This window comes from Strix uralensis, chromosome 25 (genome assembly GCF_047716275.1).
Source record: "Strix uralensis isolate ZFMK-TIS-50842 chromosome 25, bStrUra1, whole genome shotgun sequence".
Lineage (NCBI taxonomy): Eukaryota > Metazoa > Chordata > Aves > Strigiformes > Strigidae > Strix > Strix uralensis.
In genome coordinates, this window is record NC_133996.1 from 759,086 (window position 1) to 783,744 (window position 24,659).

The 24,659-nt window shown below is 47.9% G+C and overlaps 2 protein-coding genes across 2 annotated transcripts; one reads left to right on the forward strand and one right to left on the reverse strand.

The window, feature by feature from the left end:
- Positions 1 to 7,328: 7,328 nt before the first annotated feature.
- On the reverse strand, positions 7,329 to 8,190 carry ATP5IF1 (ATP synthase inhibitory factor subunit 1). Its single transcript, XM_074894222.1, has 3 exons — positions 8,031 to 8,190; positions 7,832 to 7,944; positions 7,329 to 7,613 (listed from the first exon to the last, which is right to left on the reverse strand). Exons 1-3 carry the CDS (start codon positions 8,124 to 8,126, stop codon positions 7,472 to 7,474), a joined length of 351 nt encoding a protein of 116 aa, XP_074750323.1. The 5' UTR covers positions 8,127 to 8,190; the 3' UTR covers positions 7,329 to 7,471.
- Positions 8,191 to 8,402: 212 nt separating this feature from the next.
- On the forward strand, positions 8,403 to 21,617 carry DNAJC8 (DnaJ heat shock protein family (Hsp40) member C8). Its single transcript, XM_074894221.1, has 9 exons — positions 8,403 to 8,557; positions 9,678 to 9,779; positions 11,163 to 11,219; positions 13,190 to 13,256; positions 13,883 to 13,977; positions 14,821 to 14,892; positions 15,856 to 15,947; positions 16,897 to 16,972; positions 20,833 to 21,617. The coding sequence occupies exons 1-9, from the start codon at positions 8,489 to 8,491 to the stop codon at positions 20,953 to 20,955; spliced, it is 753 nt and encodes a 250-aa protein (XP_074750322.1). The 5' UTR covers positions 8,403 to 8,488; the 3' UTR covers positions 20,956 to 21,617.
- Positions 21,618 to 24,659: the final 3,042 nt, after the last annotated feature.

Genomic DNA, 24,659 nt, shown 5'->3' on the forward strand with positions numbered 1-24,659 from the left:
GCCAGCGGCGCCTATGAGACGTGGGGGGCGGGACGCGCCGTTCCTCCCGAGGACCAATGAGAGGGAGGCGCCGTAACCAATCGCGCGGCGCCTTCACCCCGGCGCGCCGGTAGGGCTGGCGCTGGGGGGATTTAAAGGGGCAGCGCCGCCCGCGGCCTCCGAACAAAGGGAGCGCGAGGACGGCGCGGGGACGCCCCCGCCCCGCCCCCTGCTCTCCTGTGCGGCGCGAGGGCGGGCGCCGCCTCTCCTGCGGCCGGGCGGGGCCGGCGACGGGGCCGCGGGCCGCGGGGCTGGGCCGGGCCTGGGGCTGCCGGTGTGGGGGCGTTGCCCGGCAGGGGTAACCCGACCCGGGGGACGGGCGGCGGGTGGAGCAGGCGCGGTGCGGGCCGGGCCCGGCCCAGGCTCTCCCATCCCGCGGGCAGCGGCGCCGGGCGGGCTGTGGGCCGGCCTTGGGGCAGCACTCGCCGCCCGGGGCCTGGCGGGCTCTGCTGGAGCCGGGTCCTGCCGTGAGCCGGCCGGTGCCGGGGCTGGTCACGGCTGGCCTGGAGTGAAGGGGGGCAGCAAAGCCGCGGATTTGCCGCTCGGGCCCTTCTCAGGACCTCGGTGTGAGGGGCTCCGGTGTCTGGGCCTGCCGCTCTATAATGAATCTATGATTAAATGTAACTTGTCTGCTTACCTGACCTGCCTGATCAGGCTCCTGATGAGTGCAGACGATGCGATAGCTACAGAAATCTGAAGGAAATCAGCTTGTTGGCACCGCTGGTGTTGCCCAGTCCCCATCTCCTTGTCCTGCTGTTCCGTGACACGAAAGTAAATGTGTCACAAATGATCGGGTCACGCTGAGTCCCAGGGGACCGGGACAGTGAATCCAGAGAATCGGTGTGTGTGTGGGTACGGTCATGTGGACTGTCCCTCTGGAGCCTGGTAAAGAAGAAAACGGTTAGCTCTCGCTCTCAGAGAAGATACTTCCAGGATTTTAACCACAAAATGACTCTCCTGAAGACTGCGTGCGTCTGGTGGTGTATTAAGTATTTCCATCACTGTTAATGTGGAGCATGGGTAAAATTGTGTTGCCCGATGGAAATAAAAGAAGCTTTCCAATGCAGAAGTCAGAGGCAAACACAGATATTGGAGGTGTTCAGTCTATCTTGCTGAACCTGTCTAGTGGCAGACATGCTGCTTCTCTTGGGAAATTTCCACAGCCTCTGTGACTTCCCTCGCCAGATTTGGCAGGAGTGACAGCTCTTCTTTGCTGAACGTAGGGTCTACTGTGGCATAAAGGTGGAAGGAGATATAATTGTTCATTGCCTTATCCACTCGAGTTCACTGCAGCAGTTTATTTTACTAAGAGTTAAGAATAGTAGGTTTAAGGAGTTCTCGCAGCACAAAAGCAGAGGAAGTGAGGGATCTGAGCATCTGCCACTTTAGTGATGCTTAATAGATGTCCTGCAAAGCTCTTAAGTATTTTATAATCTAGTATCCAGAAGTGAAATATGGAGTATACGAACATATCTCCCGTCAGCTGACAACTGAACGTGATGAGACTATAGCAAAATGTATGTTGAGGTATGTACGCTTCTGGCAGTGTAATAATTCCAGGTGTTGAGCACTACCAGATCTCACAGCAGGAAGATTCCCAATGTACTAATTGCAAAATAAAAGCCTCAATGGCATTGCTGACACTTTCTTACAGTTCTGCACTGGTATTTCACAGGTCCTTGTGGGTAATTAATTACATGCAGATAGTTGTGAGCATTAGCAGGCTGTGGGGTTTGGGGGTCGGGCTTTTTTTGGTAGTTCTCATTTCCAACCCCAAATCAATATTGATTTTGTGTTAAACCTGGCATGTTTTTGCCAGTACAGGACTTCAGCATATTTCTGTGAAGAGATTAATAATTTAAGCAATTCATAAATTGCTGTTCATAAAATAGAATTTGTAATTAAACATGGATTAACTCCAAGCTGCCACTCTTCCACCCCATATTCTTTAAGAGGATCTAGCACTTTTTCACTAGAATATCATACTTACACTGCAATTATTTCCCTTATAATACTGGTTCTATAGAGCAATCTAGCTGATACCTTTTGCTGTGGTGAGATCTATAAGCTTTGATTCACGTGACAGTGGAACTCTTGTTAACAGAGAAAAATATTTTGAAAATCGTCTGCCAAGCACTGCAGATTTCACATGTTGTCTGTAGTGGGCCCAACCGAATTCTGACATGAAGGCACATCAGCATCCTTCAGTACATTTGTCTGTGCCACCTGGGAACCGGTTGTTAGTTCTGAGTGAATCGTGCTGCTCTTTGTCCCCAGCTGGATGTGGTCCTTCCATTTTTACTTTTGGATGTTCTTGCCTTCCATGTTTTGAGGGTTTACCATCCCTTCTTTCTATAAGAAATCCCTGCGCTGCTGTTATTCTCCGGGTGCTTGACTGTTAAAGGCAGCAGGACGTCAGAAGGAGGTATCTTCTATTGTATTGCCATTTAGTGTGAAGGTGCCAGTGCCGGGGGCTGGCTGTAGACCTCAGTCCTTTGGTTTACAGACCAGGTTCTGTTGTATCACTCCAGAATATCTGCAGCTGCTACATGGACGTCTAGAAGGTTATGGTGTCCCTGCAGTCATCAGCTGATAGTGAGGTGAGAGGCGAGATCATGGCTCCTGCCAGCGAGGCTCCCTTTGCTTTCCTGAATCCTTCACTCAGGAATCCCTGGGCATATCCATCAGCAGACAGGGCAAAGGAGGTGAAGTGATCAGGCTTTTCAGCAGCTGTATGTATTTACCCCACGACCTGTTGACATTTTCCTATTGCCTTAATGGCCAAAAGGGTGAGTTTTGCTGAGGCTCAGCCTGTTCCTATCAGTCTGCCACTCCTCTTCCAAGCTTGCACTGAAATTCCTTTGTTTCCACATCAGTGGCAAGATGACAGAGTTGATTCTGCTGTAGCTTCTGTATGAGCTGTTAACAAGTACATGGAATATGACATTTCCCAGTGCTTTAGACTTTTCATTCTGACCAGTTATTGGTGCAGTTATCATGGATAATGTGTTGTGGTTGTGCTTGCCTCCAGCAAACATCTTGTTCTCTGGTGCTCTTCATGCAGCTCTGCTCATGTGTTTGCTGAAGGCAAACTGTAGAGTACTAGAACTGTGGAGTACTAGAGACCTGTAGAACTACAGTTCTACAGCAAACTGCAGGCACTGAAGTGGCCGCAGTCCGCAGGTCACATCTCTCCACCTACTGGCCCTGGAAGTGGATGACTGAACCCCGGATAAACTGCTTGTTCCTAGTCACACAAATGCTCACATAATCTGTCAGAAGCCCTACGGTATTGCAGTGCACTCAAGGGTACCAAACCCTGTTGGTGAAACATCCATCAGATCAAACACAAATCATCTTAAATCGTCTCCACCCTCCTGTAGCTGAAATGCTTCTGGTAAGAGGTCTGTCTGTAACTCAGACATCTTTCACATTTACCTGTCTCTTATGTTTTCCATCACAAGCAGAGTCAAAGGAGCTGTGGAAAAAACATGTTTCAAGTCTTCAAGCTGGTGCTATTGCCATATTGCACTCCACTGGGAAAAAAAACCTTAGTGAAACACCCAGATCCCGTATCCTCACCTGTGATGGGTTACCGCTGTATCATAAGAATCAGTAACAAGTGACACACATCTGTCAGTTGGTAACTTATTGCAGAGCCTCACAGTTCAAAGTTCAATAGGAGAAAAAACCACTTCTGAAGAGATGCACTGATGATGAAACTACACAAACCAAGATGATTTAACATCTCCCTTGCCAAAAGGCAGAGAGGTCCCTCTCGAATATTTACCTTGAGACACCTTTGCTACTGATCAGACACTACACAAACTCATTCTTCTTACTAACCCCAGGGAAGAGGGAAAGACATTTCTGCAATTGAATGTGTGTATAAAAGGTTTCAATGAGCACCAGAAACAGTGCAAGAAAAGGGACACGGTGCTGTGGCCAGGACTGGGGTGCTGGGAGCTCTTGCAGAAGCTCAGTTGCTCACAGAATTGCCCCTGGTAAGGAGCTGGTACAAGGGGTGGGGTGGGTGACGTGCTTGTGATTTCTAGAGACAAGTCCAGGAGAGAGGTCTTTTCCTAGGCACAGATATTTGCATTTCAAGGAAATGAAACTGCCTGTTAACTAGGAATGGCCAGAGTGTCATGGGCATTAAACTAAAGCAAACTGGTTTCAGGGAGATTTAGGTTATTGAGACTCCCTGGAAGAAGAGGCCAGTGGGTAGAATATAGTAGAGAAACCTTGTCACGAGGACAAATTGAACAGATACTACCCACGGCATTAATGTTCACAGCCAAGTGGAATCCCTGGTAGGAGGAGGGCTGCAAAATCAATTGTCATGCCAGCTGGATAAAAATAGAGACCTTTTTAATTTAGCAAAGGTAATTTCAAGAAATGGGAGAAGACTGCTCCCACCACACATACCCCTCCCTCCTCAGTATTTCTTGCATTTGCTTGGTGGTGATTTTGGCACTTTTGGACTCCACAAGCCATTCAACTTGCTAACCTAGCAAAAGATTCATTGGGCTCAGACCAAAAATACAGGCTGGTAAGATACAGGCTGAGTGACTCCCCCAGGAGTCCAACACACCCAAGGCAGTGAAAGGGAGAAGAGGTAGAAGCAGGAGGGAGACTGTCTGCTTTACACGCAGCATTGTGAATCCGTTCAGCTTCCCCAGTAGCCATAGCAAGGCTTTATAATCAGTCTGCCAACCTGCTGGTGAAAGGGACTTCTCTCCCCAGCCCGCTTGCTCAGACAAGATTTACAGCTGCCTGTCCTTGTCATGTGTACTTGCATTGCCATAACCTGACAGAAGTTCAGGCTGACTGCAAAGTAGTGAATTAACTAGATGTTCCTCTCCAGACAATGGGATGGGTTTATGAACACATGGTAAGGGACCCAACACTCCTACCAGTGTAGGAGCCCCCCTGAAACTTGTGCAAAGCTGAAACACGAGGAAAGAGAGATGTGTTTCAGAGAGCACTGGTGGGCAAGAAAGCTCTCTGCTGTGTAGCAGGATACTGGCCCACACACCTGATCTCTGGGGGACTTCAGAGAGTTTGTAACACCTCTCTCTGTGGCACAGTAGGTGATAGTGGTCCAAATCACAACACTCTCACAGTCTCACAGCAAATCCCCTCTCCCTTACAGGCATTTGCACAGAGGCTCTGTGGCTGAGCTTACATGGCATAGTTAAAGATTTAAGCGATGCACAAATGCAGAGTAAATCACAAAGCCGTGAATTTAAGGCCTCATCTGTTCCCTTCAGAATATAAAGTTGTCCTAATATTTATTTTAGTTATTCCACAGTCCGCTGTAGCTGCTGTGGGAATACAACAGAAGATTGGCAAGGAGGATTGTAAACATGCTCAAGTGACTTGCAGCTGAGGTGTTGAAAAACACACGCATCATATTGTCATTTAGCTTTGTGTGCTTGATGGGTAGAATGTCTGTGTTTAGATAACACAGGCCTGTGAGAGACTCAGAGACACCTTATTGAACATGCCTGAGATTCCTGCCCTGCTGTGGGAAAGATCAAAGCACAGTGGAAAACTCTGTCTGTGAAAATTCCTGGTATATATAAGGCAAAAGCAGCAGGTTCAAGATCTTTTCTTTCTCCTCATCTTCCCAGCTAGCAAGGACCGAGCTCTGTGGTGCCTGCGTCCCTGCTTGGGTGCTTCAGCCTGGGTGCTGCTGTGGAGATCCTCCGGGTTGAGAGGTAATGAGAATAAATTTACTCTTTGCATTTCATCCGTGGTTTTTGTGGTTGCTCCTGCGTCCAGCCTCTGTGTCAGCTCATGCAGCTGCAATGCCAAGAAATTAGTCTTCAATGGGGACATCTCACAAGTGACTCCACAGCTTTTAGGGGAAGCCAACCGACAGATACAATAGGAAAAAGATTTTTAAATGGGTAAAAATTTGGATTTTTAAATGGGTAAAAACTAAACAGGTCAATAGCTTATTGCTTTTCATGACACAGTTCTTCCCAGCAGGTTTCATATTCCCAGGGAGATAACTAGTATTTTTGGCTCAGGTTAATCAGCTCCAGCTAAAAAGAACCAACCCCACACGACTCACTGCAACACCATCTCCCACAGCCTGAGCCAAGCCAGGCAACGACATACTGCACAGCACAGCCCCTCTTGCGTGGCTGATCACACAGAGGACGTGTTCATTAAACAAAAGTTTTTAAGAGCATGGACTCTCCATTTCAGCGATAGATTTACTCTGCAGACAAGGCGTTACCACTAGCACAGTGTTCCTCAGGTGAGAATGGCCTAAAGGGAGCAGCTGGCTGGGGATGTACCAGTTAACACAGGAGAAACTGGGACACATTCAGCCAGTCACACCCTTGTCAAAGCACTTTCTACATCAAAGGCTCGGATTTGCCTCCTCCTGTTTCAGACAGAGCAATTCCAGCCACTTATCCCCCCAGCCCAGCTTCACTGCAGCACTTCACCATGTAACATCACACACTGTGACATAGGGTGGCTTCTACCCAACATAGAAATGAGCCCGTTCAGGCAGATTTACAGACATGACAGCGCAGGTGTGGAAGGAAAGGCTGTTTTCTTACCTGCCCATTCTTACTACATAAAAACCTCTTTTTGTCAGAGTGTAGTGCAGTAAGGCCACACTATTTCAGTAGGTCACTTGTAGTATGTTTTATGATGGATTTCTTCTATTAAAATGGCAAAAGTGACTGAACCTGCACAAAATTAATCTTAATCCACCATTCTTTGGAAAGGGACTTAGATAAGGAACATCAAAAACTAGAGAGAGAAAAAACACCATTGGGCAATTATACTCTTTGCAGAAAAGAACATTCATGCATAAGTCAGATCTCAGCTGTCTGGCTCCAGGAACTTGCACCACCACAAGTGAAGTCACTGTGACTTAAAGTACTGGTTTTGTCTCTCAGTTTATGGCACTAAACCCCAAGTGCCACAGACGAACCTTATCTTTTATACATACTCTGCTAGTTCAGTGGAGAGCCATCTCCCCCTATACCAAAGTGACAGTTTTCTTGAGACAAAGTTGTTTTTGTGTGAAGAGGTCTCTACACAGGTACCATTTTTTCCCAACTTTTCTTGCAGCTTTAACTGTAAAGTTAGCATGCTAAGTACAAATGGTCATGTCTTTTAAATAAATCTAAAGAAAAGAGTGAAGTTCTGTAGAGGACTGCTTACTCAAGAGCATATTCTTATTTTGGAAGAACAATGAAGTTTAAAACCAGATAGTGGACTTTTTTTTTTTTTTCATTAAACGGTTACTGAACAGAAAAGAGGGACCGAGTAGTTTATTTGGCATTGTTGCAGACCACAGTTTAATTGGACGAATTTGGATTATGTTGAGCAATGCGTAGTCTTCAACGCTGTTTTACATCACAATCAGTATCGGCCATGCACATTCAACAACAGCATCAGCTTAGTCATCGTCTTTAAGCTTCTTGATCTTATACTTATGACGCTCGATTTCTTTCTGCAGCCGCTCGATCTCTTTCTTGTGGTGATCGATCTCTTCCTCATGGTGTTTCCGTAGGGCAGAGAGCTGCTCCCTCTCCTTCTCCCTGCAAGGAAGCACGGCACAAGCTGCGGCGGCCGCAGCCGCTGAGCACAGGGCTCGGCGACCGGGGTTTGGCTGCAGGAGGGGGCGGCTGCCGCCGGGGCTGGCGGAGGCCCAGCGCCAGCCCCAGGCCCGGCCCCGGCCCCGGCGGGAGCGGCGTGCGCAGGCCCCCGCGGCGGGGAGGGCCAGGAGGGGCAGCGGGCCCCGCCGCGCCCCGCTCACCTGAAGTACCGCTCCTCCTCGGCCGCCTGCTTCTTCCCGAAGGCTCCCCCGGCCTCGCGGATGGCGCCGCCGCCGCCGCCGCCCTTGCCGGCGCCTTTGCCCAGCTCACCCAGCTGCGGGGAGAGACGGCGGTGAGCGGGGGCAGAGCCGGCGGCGGGAAGGACTGGACGGACCGACCCCCCCGACCCCCCGCGCCCACCTGGTCGGCGCCCGAGCCCGAGCTCCACCGCTGCTGCTGCACCACCAGGGCCCCACGCAGGCCGCCCCGCGCCGCCGCCACGGCCACGGCCGCCATCGCCCGCCTGCCCTTGGAGCGCGGACGGGACCCACCCGCGGGGAGGGGCCGCCCCGGCCCGGCGTCACGGCCCGCGCATGCGCAACCTTCGCTTTCCCCCCCCCCCCCCGGGCCGGGCGGCGGTTGAGGGCCCGCCCGGCCCAGCGCCCGCCCCCGCCGCGGGCCTGCGCTTCCCCGCCCCGCCGGAGCTTCCCCCGGTTCCCCCGGGCCGGGCCCTCCCGCGGGGCGCCGGGCAGCGGGGGGAGGGGTGGGGCCTGTTGCTATGGCGCGCGCGGCGGTCACGTGCCGAGGGCGCCGCCCGCCCCGCCGGCCTCAGCGCCGTGCTCACGTGGGCGCGCGCGCGGCGTCACGTGGTGCTGGCGATGGCGGCGGCGGGGGAGCCCGGGGCGGGGGGCGCCGCCGAGGAGGCGTTCCTCACCTTCTACAACGAGGTACCGGCGCCTCAGCGCCGCCGAGGCGGCGGGCGGCTCCGCCCCGCCCCTGGGCCCTGCCCGCCCGCGGCCGGCGGCCGGCGGCCCTCCCCTCCCAGCGCCGGGGCCTGGCGGGCCGCACGGCGCCTGGCCCGGCCGGGCCGCTCTGAGGCTGCCCCGAGCCGCTGACGGGCGGGAGGGCGGGACGGGCGAGGCGGCTGCGCGGGGGGCGAGCGAACGGCCGGGGTGGGCGAGCGGGAGGTGCCGACGAGTTCGTGATCAGTCTGGGGAGAGCGGGCGTTCCCCGGGCTCGCTGCCGCCGGCCCCGCGGCGTCTCCCGCCCTCCGAAAAGCCCCTGTTATAGCTGGGGGAAGGAGCCAGGCGCTCACCCCCCATCCCGCTCCCTCGGGTAAACCGAGTGGGAGTTGTGCGCTCTGCGGGCTCAGGACACATCCCTGCGCTGGGCTCCGCTTCTTGGCCTTTTTGTGGCCAAACTGTCATCTGGGAAGGCGCGTGGGGCCCCTTCCCTCAGCCTCTGCTAGTCTCCGTCACTTTGTGCACAGCTTGGATGTGTTTATCTGAGCCTGCCCCCAGAAAGGTAGTGCCAGTTTGGTGAATGCTTATTTTTTAAAATAAAGGTGAACGTTAAATGTAAATGGATGGTTTGGCTTAATATTGTAAAGAACAAAAAGTAAACGGAACTAAACGACCTGTGGTCAGAATGAAGTGGACTTGTATGCTTGCACCGGTATCACTTAATGTGTTTCGTGGGGGCTATCCCGCCAACAGAGGGTTAAAAGCAGTAGTGCGGTAGGTTTCCAAGGAATCACGATGACAGTGCTGATGTAGGAGCAAAGCGAGGGGAAGAGCCACAGCTGTTGAGCAAGCCATAGGAGAGACAGGCAGAAGTGCTTTCCAGGTTTTTTTATAGTTAAAATGTAATGTCAAAAATACTGTCATGCTGTAGAAAAGGCTAAAAAAATGTGCTCTGCTAGCGCTTGAGTAACATAGCTACAAGCTTGGGATGTGCACGAGTTATTGTTAATAGTATGGGATGATGATGACTGCCGTAGTAAACACACGGGAAAACAGGTAAGTGCATTGTGTTGGTCAGTTAATATAGGTCTCTCTTGTTCTTTAGGTAAAGCAAATTGAAAAACGAGACTCTGTTTTAACATCAAAAAACCAAATTGACAGGCTGACCCGACCTGGATCTTCCTATTTCAACCTGAACCCTTTTGAGGTTAGTTTGAAAGTTTTATCCTCCTTTCTGGCTTGGTATGCCAACTTCCTGATTTACTGGGTATTTATTTCAGTAAAAAGACCAAACATAAAGAAAAAAAAAAATCTATACATGTGGATCGTTGTGTAGAAGACTTATAGAAGATGGGATGTGCCATTCTTCTACAGCAGGCACAAACGACATTGTTTTGACACATCCCTCTCGTGCAGCAGCACTGAAAGATTTGGCAGATTAATGCCAGGTGCTTTCTGAATGAGAACGTAACAGCTACAGGTAGCGTGATTGACAGGTTCTGGTCTGAGCCCTCTTGGCATTTCTAGTAGTGTCTTTTACTTTGGATGTTCATCCCACTGAACTTGTGTAGTGTATAGAATGAGAGAAGGGCTCTCACTGCTCACACTAGTGAGCAATCTTTGAGGAGTCAGTGGAAAACAGATAATTCCCTTCCACATTGATTCCAGTTGCAGTCAGTTATAAAGTCTTAACAAGTATGAAAGCCCGAGGAAGGCAGTAAATAAAACAATCTGGTGTTCATCTGGAGCTGTCTTTCCCTCTGTGTATTCCTTGCTGATATCATCTTCATCTACGTTTTTAAAGCCTCAGGTGCTTTTTGCAGACTCAATTTCAGGTTGGTCAGCCAGATCAGTGGGCAGATTCACCTTGACGACGTTCAGTTCTGTGTAGATCATAGCACTTGACTTGGAGAGGAAATTAAAGCCATGTAGAAGTAGGCTGTAGCTTTCCTGTGAGAGAGTGTTTTTTATTTGCAGATTCTTAGTGTCAGACCAGTGTGCACATGTATTGAGTAGGCTCACTTGTTGTTTAGGATTTCTGTTCAGTAAATTAATTCACAAAAGAGCTCCTAAACTCTGCCACATCCCTAAAGATCAGTAGACAAGTGGACTCATCCATGGAAACCAAACAGTAAAATTCTCCCGTCTTCTTTTGGAATGATAATGAATACATTCTTACCAAGTAATATGTTTCCTGCCCAAAGTTCTCCGTTATGAATGATGTGACAGTGTCTCAAGGCCACCAGATGCTTCTGTTTCTGCCAGACTGAGCATTGCTACAGGACTGGTTGAAGGTTTAGACCAATTGTGGTTATTTAGGGATGGCAGCTGTCTACATGAGACTTGAGTGTGGAAAGGACACTGACACAGGAAGAGGAATCTAGCATTGCTAAAAGTAGAATGTCCCAAACATGGTGTCTCTTAAAATGTTTCTGTTTTACTAGGTGAAAATGCATGTCCTGAAGCAGCACCCTGGTGGGGGTAGCATTGTGTCTGTGTGCTGGGGAACCAACTATTTAGAGCTTGCTGCCAGGAACCTGAAACATGGGGAGTATCATCGAACTTGCTCAAATCTCATGGTCTCTTTTAGGTACTGCAGATGGATCCTGAAGCCACAGATGAAGAGATAAAGAAAAGATTTCGGCAGGTATTTGGATTTTGCACTTGAAGTCTATGGAAGGAAACCAGAAGCTCTGTAGGGATTGGGCAGCTGTGTTTGGGAACAGGAAAAATGGTGGTAAAGCTGTATCTGGGTAGAGCAGTAGCCATTTTGGAAAGAAATCATAGAATCATGGAATGGTTTGGGCTGGAAGGGACCTTAAAGACCATCCAGTCCCACCCCCCTGCCCTGGGCAGGGACACCTTCCACTAGCCCGGGTTGCCCAAAGCCCTGTCCAGCCTGGCCTTGAACCCTTCCAGGGAGGGGGCAGCCACAGCTTCTCTGGGCAACCTGTGCCAGTGTCTCTCCGCACAGAACTCTGTCATGCATAGACAATCTTTGCATCAGCAAGAGGAGAGCTGCAGAAGTGTCCCTGGTCCATGGTGTGCTGCTTTGCCTGTGGGGTGTGTGATGGGGCTATCGCAAACTGATCTGCCCGTGTATAATCAGCTTGCTGAGCTAAAGTCCAGCGAGAGGGTCAAAATTCATCAGAAACTAAGAACTGAGAGAAGGTATTTTTCTCAAATATATGGACTTGGATCCAGAGGTGTATTTTCTGTGAGGTTTCTTTAAGAATTTCAGTGGTCATTTTTGGTGGCTGGGTTAACTGGAACAGCAGCAGCCCTGCTCACTGACCTGTCTGCATTGCCCCATACAACCCAGGAAACATTACCCTAGACTTACTCTGCTGACAGATCTGCAGGAGAAATTTGAGTTTAATCAGTGTATGCAGAAAAGAAACACAGTATTTGGAGGACTGTAGCCTCCCACCTGAATTAGTGGTGTAAACGTCAGGAACTGTCTTTAGACAGGAAGCTGTGCTGGCTGACAGGGGAACATGCTGCCCGGTTGGTGATGGGATATGGGCTGCTCCTATATGTGGGAAGTGGGAGGATAACCTTTTAGTCTGTTGCTGACTTCTCAGTTCTGCAAATCCATAAATGGGCTGTCTTAGCTTTAGGCTGTTAGAATACCACAGGGAAATGTTTTGAAGTCAATGTGATGAAATGAAAAAAGTGCATGGAATTGTGCATTGAAGAAATCAAACACCGAAATACAAAATGTGGCACAGCCAACAGAAAGAAAGACACTGGCTGTAACAAATCCCAGGGTAAATCAGCAGCATGCTGCTGCTCTTCAGGACCAGAGGCAAACCTTTTTCCTGTGAGCTAGAAAGTGCCATCTGTAGAGTTCAGGAAGTAATTACTTTGCATTCTTGGTCACTGATGCAATTTCAGTTGCCGCACTGTGACTGGTTTTGAACATTACACTGGGAAAGATGCAGATAAACTAGAGAGTCCATACAGCAACAGCAAAAATAAGAGGTCTGAAAAAAAAAAAAGCCATATGGGGAAGATTTGAAAGAACTTTCTCTTTCTCTAGAAGTGGAAGGTGGAGGATGTGTGCTTTCCAGCCCATTTAAGGCTGCCCTAAAGATGGTAGTGGTCAACGTCCTGTCTCTGCTGGGGAGAGAGTACAGGAAGGAGTTTTCTTAACTTTCAGTAAAGGAGCCTAAGGAAAATCTTACCCACTCTTTTAAATAGTTTGATATTTGAACAGCCTTAGGGATACTGGAGAACTTGGGAGATGTTGTTGGGTAAAAGGTAAACTTCAGTTGAGGATGATCTTTGTAGGTTTATTTCTTAAGGCCAAGGATACAAAACTTGGGTGACCAAGGGGTTGATATCAGCCCCAGGCACTGCAGCTGAATGGTGTTTATATTGTTCTGCACATCCCACGCTGCAGCTTTTCCCGGACAGCCTATTACAGGGATGGTATTTAATTTATAAGCTTTTACTGATGCATATTTCTACATGTTATCAGCTGATTTGTCCGTATACAAATGTGATCCCCTGTGATTCCTTTTATCTGAGGCTATTTCCTTCCTCTCGCAAAAATCTCTGAAATATTCTTCATCTTTTACAATGATCTTCACAGCAAGATCCTTTCTCTTGTAGTTGTCAATATTGGTGCATCCAGACAAAAACCAAGATGATGCAGATAGAGCCCAGAAGGCATTTGAAGGTAATATCCTCCCCCTTTTTCTGGACTGGTGTATGATAGTAGTTGGACTGCTATTCTTCTGTAGCTGGTTTGAATGTTTATTGGGGTGAAGACCTCACTGGCGACAGAAGAATGGCTGTAGAGGCACTGTAGATGAGGGGGAAGCAGTGTGTTGGGTGGCGTTTCAGCAGAGAATTTCACTAGGTGGCGATAATTACATTGTCAACAAACACGTCCCTCGGGTTTCCAGATTGTTCAAGCAAAACTGTTTAATCTGTGCATTAGATTTTATTCAAAGACCATACGACAGAAGTAATATGATGATTTTAGGTGTGTGCATTACGGTGAGGCTTTATGCACCTTCAGCTTACCTCATGCCCTATAACTAAATCACTCGGTGGGACTGATACTTCCACCCTGCTAACTCCAAAAGCTATCTGACAGTTTCTGCTATTACTGTACCCTAAATCTCATTTGAATCATTGTGATACCACTTACCTAGATGTATTTAGAAAAACAAACTAAAACCAATCAAACAAAAACCCCCAAATTCTAGAAAGCAAAATTTGTGTGGTCAACGAGTAGCAATCTTGCGATGCCTTGTGAATGTGACTACTGGTGCTATTGATGCTGATGCTTTTTGTTAGCTGTAGATAAAGCGTACAAGCTGCTGCTAGACCAGGAGCAAAAGAAGAGGGCCTTGGATGTGATACAGGCAGGAAAAGAATATGTGGAACACACTGTAAGTATTCCATAGGGACGTCCAGAGGTGGGGGTGGGTGCTAATCAGTTGTCTGTAATTTTTGGTATACCCACTGCATGTTTAGGTCATTAAAAGGTGAGCTGAGCAAACCTCGTCAGGAAGCTGTGCAGGTGGACTCTGGCTCTTCGCGGCATGAACAAACATGCTTTGTCCAAGACTGCTGTTGAGCTCAGTGCAAGATAATTCGGTGAAATTCAGTACTTGAAATAATTAGGTCAGACCACGTGATCTGACCTAAATATTTTTTTTCAAGTCTGTGAATGAATGATGCAGTTCAGATGTGTGTAGGTGGAAGAAAGTAGGTGGTGACAGCAGGAGACTGGGAAGTTTGGGGGAAAATGACCTATAAGATAAGAAAAGGAGCTTGGATTGCATTGGCCAAGAGTTGAGTGACATGGGTGGACTAAAACACAACAAGCTTATGGGAGAACTCACATACTCTAAACCAAGGGACACTTAATGTTCTGCTTGTTAAGTCTTTTGACTATTACAAGCAAAATAACCTTCCTTGGATGGTATATATTGGATATGAATATATCTTAAAAACAAACAAAAAACCCCACAAAGGGATTGTGTTGAATGAATAGTATCTAACATAGTATTTTTAATTATTACAGTTCATGTGATAGTGATCCTGTATGTGTTCATCCTGACCTAGGACCAGGAGGTTTTAATCTAAAATAAAACATTGATCCAAATCAAGAACTTGCTGTCATGCAGAGTTCTTCCCACACAGTGGAATAGGAATGCAGAATGACTTGGATACAATTGTGTAAGCTCTATGAAACTTTTTAGGCTCTTATTTTTGTTCTTAATCTTTAGGTGAAAGAAAAAAAGAAGCAGTTGAAGAAGGATGGAAAACCTCCCACTGTAGAAGAGGATGATCCTGAAGTTGTAAGTCATATACTGGGGAGTACTGAAGGTGTTTCGAGGAATTAAGAGTCAAAACCGGTACAGAAGTATTTATTAGATTTGTTAGTGTTGTAAATCCTTGTGCTTACAGAAGAACGAGTTTTGATAAGCCAGTGTAGAGTACCATGTGTTGGGCAATACCTGTATACTTTAGAAAATAATTTAACTGTAGTATAAGGAGTAAATACATCATGAGATTATATAGATCAAAATACCCAATTCTTTTCTTGGAGCAAGTCTTCATTGCTTGCAAATCATGCAGTCTCTTTTGAATTGAATTTCTTGTTGTATTCTGAATGCTGGAACTGTGCTGTTCTTGCTGCCAGCAGAGGCTTGAACAGAATAATAGATGATTATCAAACACTGACATCATTAGTCTTACTGTCATCACCTTTTTTTTTCCTACAAAGTGATTTTTTCCTCTTGATAGCACCACAGTAACCCCGTAACAATCTTATTTTCCATTGATTTTCAGAAGGCTCTTGCTGTTCTTTAATAATGAAGTTTGTTTTAACTATACTGATATTTTCTACTGGAAAGCCAACGCTAGACTTTTACAACACACCAAGAAGATCTGCTGGGAAATTACTAAACAGTGGCCATTTTGCCTCTTTTTGTCAAATATAGCATTGCAAGACTTAACAGAGCAATAAGAGAGCTTGAAATGAACAGTTCTGCTTGGCACAGCTCCGTGAATACAAATGAAAATGAGACTAATATGAGGCTAACAAGTAGTTGTTTCCTGAGGGCCAGAATTTAATCAACAGTGGTTTATACTTTTTCATATGCAGCTGCTGCTGCTGACTGTAGTCAAGGCAGGATACAGGGTTCTGTGGGCACACACATGCTTCACATTCTTTTTATGCTTCTTACTTTCTTATGTAAAACAGACTTCTCTAACTGTGTTAATGGGCATTATTTTAAGACTGGATTTGTGTTTTACAGTTCAAACAAGCTGTATACAAACAGACGATGAAGCTCTTTGCAGAACTGGAAATTAAGAGGAAAGAAAGAGAAGCAAAAGAGATGCATGAAAGGTATGAGCAGCATTCTGCTTGTGCAGTTCAGGCTCTTCTTCCCCCCTCATGCTTCCTCAGAGAAGATAAGGAATCGTAGAGTCTTAGAAAGGCCTAAGTTGGAACAGACCTCTGGAGATCATCTGGTCCAACCTCCTCCTAAAAGCAGGGCCTTGGACTAGATTAACAAGGGTCCTGTCAAGCTGACTTCCAGTGATGCAGATTCTGGGTAACCTGTGGGTTGTAGAGCTCTGTGCTTGAGAAGTGCAAACAGGAAACTTGCCCTCCTGTATTTAAGGCACTGATCTGTTTGGTATGCTTATATACTCTTATGTGCATACATGGAGGGCAGCTAAAACAGGGAAATGGTGACACATTTCTGCATGTTGTTAGCATGCACTGAAACTATTTTTAATTTTAATTAAGTACCAGAAATACTCTGTGGCATGTGTGATCCTGAACTGTTTTAAGTGCTCACTGAGTGCTCCCTGTGGATGCACTTCATGGAACGGTGTTTCTGTGCTGGTCAGGGAAGGCAGTCTTGGGAGATGGTTGCAAGGCACTACTTTTGAACACAGATGAAAATTAGGAGGGGAAAATTTTTCTTACCTTGCATGCTCAAATGTTTATTAACTTCTGAAAGTGTGTAGTCTCAACAGTTTTAGAGACTTATCACTAGAGTTATGAAGGAGTCCAACTTGTTTTGCCAAGCAAGAGAAGCTGACTCACTAATTAAATACATGCATGTTGTCAGTGGTGCCAGACCATCTATTCTGCTTGCTGCTCTTCCAGATCTGAAATAAAATTCTATTTACTCTGCTATCTTAGATGTGTGTATTTATCTCTTCTGATAAGCACTTTAATCTACCAAGAAATCAGAAGAGCTTTCCGAGATGTTCTGAAAATATTACTGTGTTTCTTTAAAGTAGATGCTTGTGGGTTCATAACTTCTTTGTGGCTTCCCTTCCAGGAAGCGGCAGAGGGAAGAGGAAATTGAGGCACAAGAGAAAGCTAAACGAGAGCGAGAATGGCAGAAGAACTTTGAGGTAATCAGCAGCTTTAACTTACAGGATGGGCCTCAGCAACTCTTGGCTGTGCTGCAGGGAATGCCCCTAGAGAGAAGAGACTGTCTGCAGGTGCTGTAGGACAGTTTAAACAGACACTTAGTAAAAGATCCTGCAGAAGCTGGGTTTTGTCCTTGTGTGGGGAGATGAGCCCACCAGTGGGGCTTTGGTATCACTTTCCAGAAACAGGTCTGGTAAATGAAGGTGTAGGATTTTTCAGCTCTGTCAGCAGTTCATTCTTGTCCCTAGTCAGAAATCTCAATTGCTGCTTAGCCCAGGTCACTGGTGACCAGTAAAACTTAATCTGGCAGCTGTTCAGCCACTAGTGTGGACTGTTGTTGGTACTTTTCAGTCTGGTTGCTAACACTTATGAATCTGTATCTCTCGTGAATATCAGAGACCTGAATGACAGTCACTTCCCTTTGACCCTTCCACCCTGTGTCAGGGTTTAGGCGGATCAGAAGTAGCTTTGTGGTTGTTGTGCTGCTATTTTAGGGGTCAAACTTACAGCCTGCCAAAGTTATCGAGCCTGTAACTCTTCCCTCACTACACACCAGAGGTGAAGTCTTGTGATACGGGGTGGGGTGGTGGGCAGGAAGGAAGTCGGTAACAGTGTGCAGGACCTCATGAAAAGATGAGCTAGATTGCTCATTTAATCCAAAGCCGGATCCCTGTCTCTGTTCAAGAGGACTTTAAAAAAGAGAGTGTCTGGGAGAGAAGTGTATGAGCTGGACTGGCATCCCATGGGAAGTGGACAATTAGGATGTTTCTGGAGACTCAGCTGGGAAGAGTTATCTAACATGGATAGAGGAAGCTGGATATTCTGGAAAACCTGTGTAATGCTGCTGTGTGGAGTGCGCTGTGGGTTTTGTCACGTAATGCCAGAGAGAGATAAATGTCACTGCCCTTGCTGCTGGCAGAAGTTCTGTGTTCTCACACCAGAATGGCCACAGAAGTTGGATGTCATTGCTGTAGGGATGCAGTAAAGCGTAGCAGCTGAGGAAATGTGAGCCAGTATTCCAAGCAAATAATGATGGACCAAGCAAGGGGAGCTGCAGCACTCTTGATATTGCAGCTCTGAATACCTGCGTGTCCTCAACCACTCCTGGACAGCTGAACCTCTGCAGATGTCTTCTCCGGCCTTGCTGGTGACCATTTAATCCAAGTGAACAGCTAGGTGTTAATGTCCAAAATGGATCACTGGAATACACAATAAGTGGCTTATTTCTGCTAGTGACCATCATTGAGAGAGAGTGGTTGGAGAGAAAATAACGTGAATTCTTGGCTGCTCCTGTATGTGTACTGCCTTTGAAATATATCCAAAAGGAGTATGTGTGTTGCTGCTTTGAATGATATTTCAACCATAAGGGCAAAAAATCTTAAGGTGATATTCTGCAATTGTGATTCTGTCTCAGTTTCAAAAAAAAAAAAAACCCAAATAAACCCAACACAGAAATCCCAGCCTTTAAAGGTGCTCATGTTGTACCTCTGCATTGCTCTTCTGGGCTTTCCTGCTCCTGGTGATTCCAATCCTTGTCTGCATACTGCATCCTAGAAGCTGTGCATAGGCTGCTGTCACAGCTGAATTATATCTTGATGTATTTTAGAATGAGCAGGTTGGAACATCTACTTATTCCCACCCAACCCTCAAAATTCACGTTCTTACTAATTTCAAGAGTAGCTTCCACCAACAAACTGTAAGAAACCAGAAGGTTAGAACAGAAGTTGCCATACAGCCTTATGCCTGGCAAAAGTGTGATCACAGAATGGTTGTGGTGGGAAGGGACCTCTGGGGCCCATCTGGTCCAACCCCCCTGCTCCAGCAGGGCCATCTAGAGCCCGTTGCCCAGGACCACTCCCAGATGGCTTTTGAATACGCTCAGCGATGGAGACTCCACAACTTCTCTGGGCAGCCTGTTCCAGTGCTTGGTCACCCTCAATAAAAACATGTTTCCAGACGTTCAGATGGAGCCTCCTGTGTTTCAGTTTGTGCCCACGGTCTCTGCTTCTGGCACTGAACATCACCAAGAGGAGCCTGGCTCAATCTTCTTTCTGCCATCCTTCAGATACTTGTACATATTGATGAGATCCCCCCTGAGCCTTCTCTTCTCCAGGGTGAACATTCCAGCTCTCTCAGCCTCTTCTCATATGAGACCTGCTCCAGTTCTTTGATCATCCTTGTGGCCCTTTGTGGACTCTCTCCAGCGTGTCCATGTCCCTCTTGCACTGGGGAGCCCAGCGCTGGACACCACACTCCAGGGTGGCCCCAGCAGTGCTGAGCAGAGGGGAAGGATCACCTCCCCCGACCTGCTGGCCGTGCGTTGCCTAATGCAGCCCAGGACAGACCCCGTTCACCTTTGCAGCAAGGGCATGTTGCTGCTCACATTCAGCCTGGTGGCCACCAGGACCCCCAGGTTGTTTTCCACCAAGCTGCTTTCCAGCCAGGCGGCCCCCAGCACGTGCTGGTGCCTGGGATTGTTCCTCCCGGGGGCAGAACTTTGCACTTCTCCTTGTAGAACTGCATGAGGTTCCTGTCAGCCCATTCCTCCAGCCTGCCAGGGTCCCTCTGGATGGCAGCACCACCCTCCGGCCTACCAGCCTCTCCTCCCAGTTTTGTGTCATCTGCAAACTTGCGGAGGGTGCGTTCTGCCCCGCTGTCCAGATCACTGCTAGAGCTTGGCCTTGCCCCATCCTGCCGTGGGGAAGGACGAGAGTGAAGCAGCTATTGTGTGTGCAGCACAGGTACTGCAGGTACAGCTGTGGTCAGATGGGCCTTGAGTGTATGGATCCCACACTGGGAAATGGATCATCCCTGGGCTTGTTCTGTCCTACTGTGTGAAACCTTCAGCCTGTACAGATCATAGATTGGCTTTGTGGAGAGTCTTTTTTTTTTTCCCTCCCCAGGAGGAGTTTCTGCTGCTCTGCAGGTAGGTTAGGTAGAGCAGAGTGCACCAGAGACCTTTTCTCACTGTGTCTTTGTGATGAAGCTTGGGGCAGGAAGCGTGAAAGAAGACACTACATTTCCTTTCTCTCTTCTCCGTGCCTCCAAGCTGCAGCACAAGGAGAGCTGTCTCAAGGATGTGAAACAGAGTAAGGAAATGGCACGTTCTGGGCTGACAGATTGAGGGAACTGGGGGGTTTAGTCTGGAGAAGAGGAGGCTGAGGGGAGACCTCATTGCCCTCTACAAGTCCCTGAAAGGAGGGTGCAGAGAGGGGGGATGAGTCTCTTGAGCCAAGGAACCAGCGCCAGGACAAGAGGGAATGGCCTCAAGCTGCGCCAGGGCAGGGTCAGACTGGCTCTTAGGAAGGATTTCTTTGCAGAAGGGGCTGTTGGGCGTTGGAATGGGCTGCCCAGGGCAGGGGGGGAGTCCCCATCCCTGGAGGGGTTGAAGAGTCGGGTTGACCCAGCACTGAGGGATCTGGTGGAGTTGGGAACGGTCAGGGTGAGGTTCATGGTTGGACTGGAGGAGCTTCAAGGGCTTTTCCAACCCAGATGATTCTGTGATTCTGTGATTAGGAATATCCACTGGAGATAAGGTTTATTCTTTGCTTTGCCCATCAGAGGATTCAGTAGGCTCTAGTCAGGACTGCACATCCCAGGCTGGCTGCATCTGAAACAAAACAACAGCATAGTGCCTATACTGGTGTTTGTAAGCTCACTTGTAGTTCCACCGCTGCGCCTGTTGCTCTGGCTCTTCACAGTGTCTGTATGTCCTGACTGCCAGGGTGCTACCTGCTGGATAAGGGGAAAAATTGCCGTTGAACTCATGAAACTGGTGGGTACTGCCTGTTCTCTGGCTCTTGCACTTCTTAATTCTTCATTTTCTCTCTGTTGTTCCCAGGAAAGTCGGGATGGTCGTGTGGACAGCTGGAGAAATTTCCAGGCAAATACAAAGGGGAAGAAAGAAAAGAAAAACAGGACCTTCCTGAGACCTCCCAAAGTAAAAATGGAGCAGCGCGAATGATCTTGGCAGCACTGCCCAAGTGCAGCTCCTCAGTCCCCTCCCTGCTTTTAAGGACTCATTGGCACCTAGAGTAAGAATTGCTTTTTAGTAGACTGTTTGTTTCCAGTTCAATTAATTATTGGTCAAAGTATTTTTTGTACTCTGTCCATTTTAACTAGGGCCATAGTATGAACTCAGCCAGGAACCCACTATATGTAGAATACTTGGCTTAGGAGGGTCCCCACCATTATTGCTGTCCTGTTTGTCTGCTGCCCTGTAACTTGATGTTTTGTACTTCACAGAGATTGTGCTGTTTCACCACTTCCATTTCTAGTTTGAGAGCTGAACAAAATACTGGAAATACATCTGTACCTTTCCAGGTATCATCTTTCTCAGCAAGTTCAGCTTTGGAAAGGTCCAGGCTCACTGTGGGAATCTGCTTCCAGCACTGTGCAGTGCAGCTGACCTGCAGTTCAAGTCCTGCAGCTCCTCACTGAACTGGGTGGTGCTTGGAAGGACCCTTCCCCCGAGACCTGATTTCCAAACTAAAATCCCAGCTCTCAGGCTTAGACTTCTGTTAATCTCAGACCAGCTGGTCACTTTCTGTAAAGGAAAAATAACTTCTCTTGATTAATAGTTAAGTTGCAATGGTCTGTATGTAAAATAAATTTTTACCCAAGTTACTGGGTTTTTTTCTTGGAACTATTCAAAGATACAACTGCAAGGGTGTGAGTTGAGTGCTGGCCACTGCTGAGTTGCTGCTCTTCATGAACACTTTCCCTGTAAGGCTCTGCTGTCATCCCAGAGTCTGTTCTGACGTGAGTTTTGAGGTGACAGTCCTGCAGCGTGGCACCCACGAGGGCGGGGAGAGGGTGTCTCTTGCCTGGGTGCTGCTGGGTGGATGCGGGTGTGCCGGAGCCTGTGCTGGAAGCTGAGCTTCTCGCTGGGCCTGGGGGAGCGTGGACGGGGCGGGAGGCCCTGGGCACCTCTTAGGGGTGTAACTCCTGAGCTCTGGGATGCACTCAAACTCAGGAGTTTTGATTTTTAAAATCCTACTTTGTGTGTGTATTGTAAGTTTTTAAGAGATAGATTCTCAGCTGTTTAAAGCTGTTCAAAATGGGCTGTACTGCAGATCCAGATGTGCCTGGCAGACTCCTGGAGGCCTTTCCACAAACTCTTCCCATCTGTCCTGTTGGCCACCCCGTACTTGGGTGCTGTGGGTAGCTGCCTCCGTGAAGACACAGCTTTGCTTCCTCCTCCCTGTGTTAGCCAGCTCCTTTCACTTGGACTTGCTGTCTTACGTGCCCTCATCTCCAAATGAGCACAGTCCTCTGTGCCGCTCTTTGTGTCTGGGGCGTTGGTGAGGTCCTTCAGGGGGACTGGGCCTGCTGCCCCTGAAGAGTTGCCTCCACCTCCTGGTGTCTCAACTCCTTATGGCCGCCTGTTTCTGCCTGCTAGGGAGGAGCGACATCATCGAGTTGTTGTGTTACCAAAGAGATTTCTGCAGGAACAGCAGCTCCCAGGGAAGGTAGAACTTTCTGACAGGGCCTAGGACTTAGATGAATCTGCTGAAAGGTGGCTGGTGCTTTCCACTCGCCTTTGTTTCTTCTTTTCCTCTCATGCACTGGTCTGTGTGACATCCTTCCCTAATAAAGCTAAGGTATTTTGGTGTTTTACACATTAACTACCTCTTAGAACAGTAGAATACAATTCCCATTTTTTGTGTAAACACAGGAATACAGTTTCTTTGCCTTATTTGTCCTGCTAGGTATAATCTGCAAGATAGATAGCTTAAGCTGAACCTCAAGGGGCAAAACACAGCTCAAAAAATAACACATCAGTGATGTCTGGGTGGCACAGAAGAGCCAAACAATAGCAGCAGCCTAAGGTGGGTGATGGGTCTGGGAGACACTGAACTGTGCAGCATTGCTCTGGTTCACAGCCTGATCCTCCATGAACTGGGGACCCGTTGGTAGGACGTAACTTCCTTCTCAAGGCAACGATAAGCCACGTTTGTTCTGGGGAAAATGTCAGTTAACTTTTGCGGTGCTGTCTCTCAGATGCAGCCTCTTCTGCTTCCTGGGTGTAAGGAACGAGCAGCGCTGGGCAGCAGCTCAGATGATTAGAGGATTTCTAAGTGCCCAGAGGACATGCTGTCCTTCTGACTCGTCTGCCTCTTGTTCCCCTGTCAAAGTATTTCTCAGAGATCTGTCCCAGACACTCCTGTCCCAAAGTCTTTTGGTATGAAACACTGGCCTCTCTAGCAGCATTTCCTTTCAGATGGTGTAATGTCTTTGCTGACCTTCCAGATCTTTTCTTTACATTTTTTTCAAGTAGCTGTGACAACTTGAAACATTTATACGACCCATGTTCTGATTCTGCTTCTCAGAAACGTGTATGTTTTCGGACCGCTCCCAGCGGGGTGGTTTACCACAGGGTCTCGGGAGTGCTGCCTGTGGCCAAAGTCTCTGAAGTATCAGTCCTACAGGCTGCTGTAGTTAGTTATCTTTGCTGCTGAGTATGACTTGGTTGGGGCAGCAAAACATGTAGCTTATAATACTGTTTCATTCTCAAATTTAGCTATTCCTGTTTCCTTTTCTTCCTGTCCTGCCTATGATATGCTTCTGTGTCTCAATATGCAGTATTTCTCCTGTCTTACCCTCTCAGCCAAGTCCTGTGAAGCTCCTCACCTGCCAGGCGGGCTTTAGCAGCTGCGAAATACCTGGCCCTTTGCTAGATAATTCTTTGCTCTACTGGAGGAACCTGGGAGGTTCGTTTTGATCCTTGTATTCAGGCTTTGTAAAAGCAAACTGTTTGGAAACAACTGAATGCACAATGTGGACCCCCATGGATGCAGGCTGGGCTGTTGCCTGGCCTCTGCAATGTGTGCCAAGGCAGTGGGATGGGTTGAATGAAATGTTGTTTAATTTCAAGAGGTAGATATGCTGTAGAGGGAGAAATCTCTAGGCCTGCTTTCTCCTCGGAGCTCTTTTGGGGTCAGTGATCCTCACAGACTGAAATATTTGTCCTTGATATGCAGGACAAGAAAATACATCAGTCGGAATAAGGAGTAATTATTTTTTTCTTTCGGAAGGAGCAAAGGTAACTACAGCAGCACTTTTCAGTAGGGTCTTGGCTCTGGTTTTCTGTGGAAATAACTTGTCCTCTGTGTCCAGTTCCCACAGAATGTGCATGGGGGTCTACCAGAGTCTGGCCCAGCTCCTTGCTGCTTTCTGGGAACCCAGAGATCTCTCCTGATGCTCTTGGTTCTCTTCTGAGGCAGGGAGGTTGCCTTCCCTTCACATGCAGTTTGCAAGGGTGTATCTCCTGGTCAGCAATAGTGGGATGGGAAAGGACCTTTGCAAGTTACTTGGTTTCTTGTGTCTGAAGTAAACTGCAACAGAAGAAAACGAAAGGGAAAGTGCAGCAGAAACCTACTCACTCATGGATTAAAGGGGACAAGGGTGTAGGACCTTCCTGTCTGGTGCTGTTGTGTAGTCTAGGGATGAGAATGGAGGATCCCCTGAGCCTGTAGATTTCACCAGATGTTCACCAGATTAGCTCGATTTAAGGGTAGAAAAACCTATTCAGTAAAGGCCAGACCAAGTTATGACAGCTGAAGAAAGCCTGGGTGATCAGCCAGAGATGAAATCTATTCTTGGTAAGACATAAACCACTGTGTTACTTAACATTTATCTTAGTTTGTCACAGTGGTGTGCTCTAAA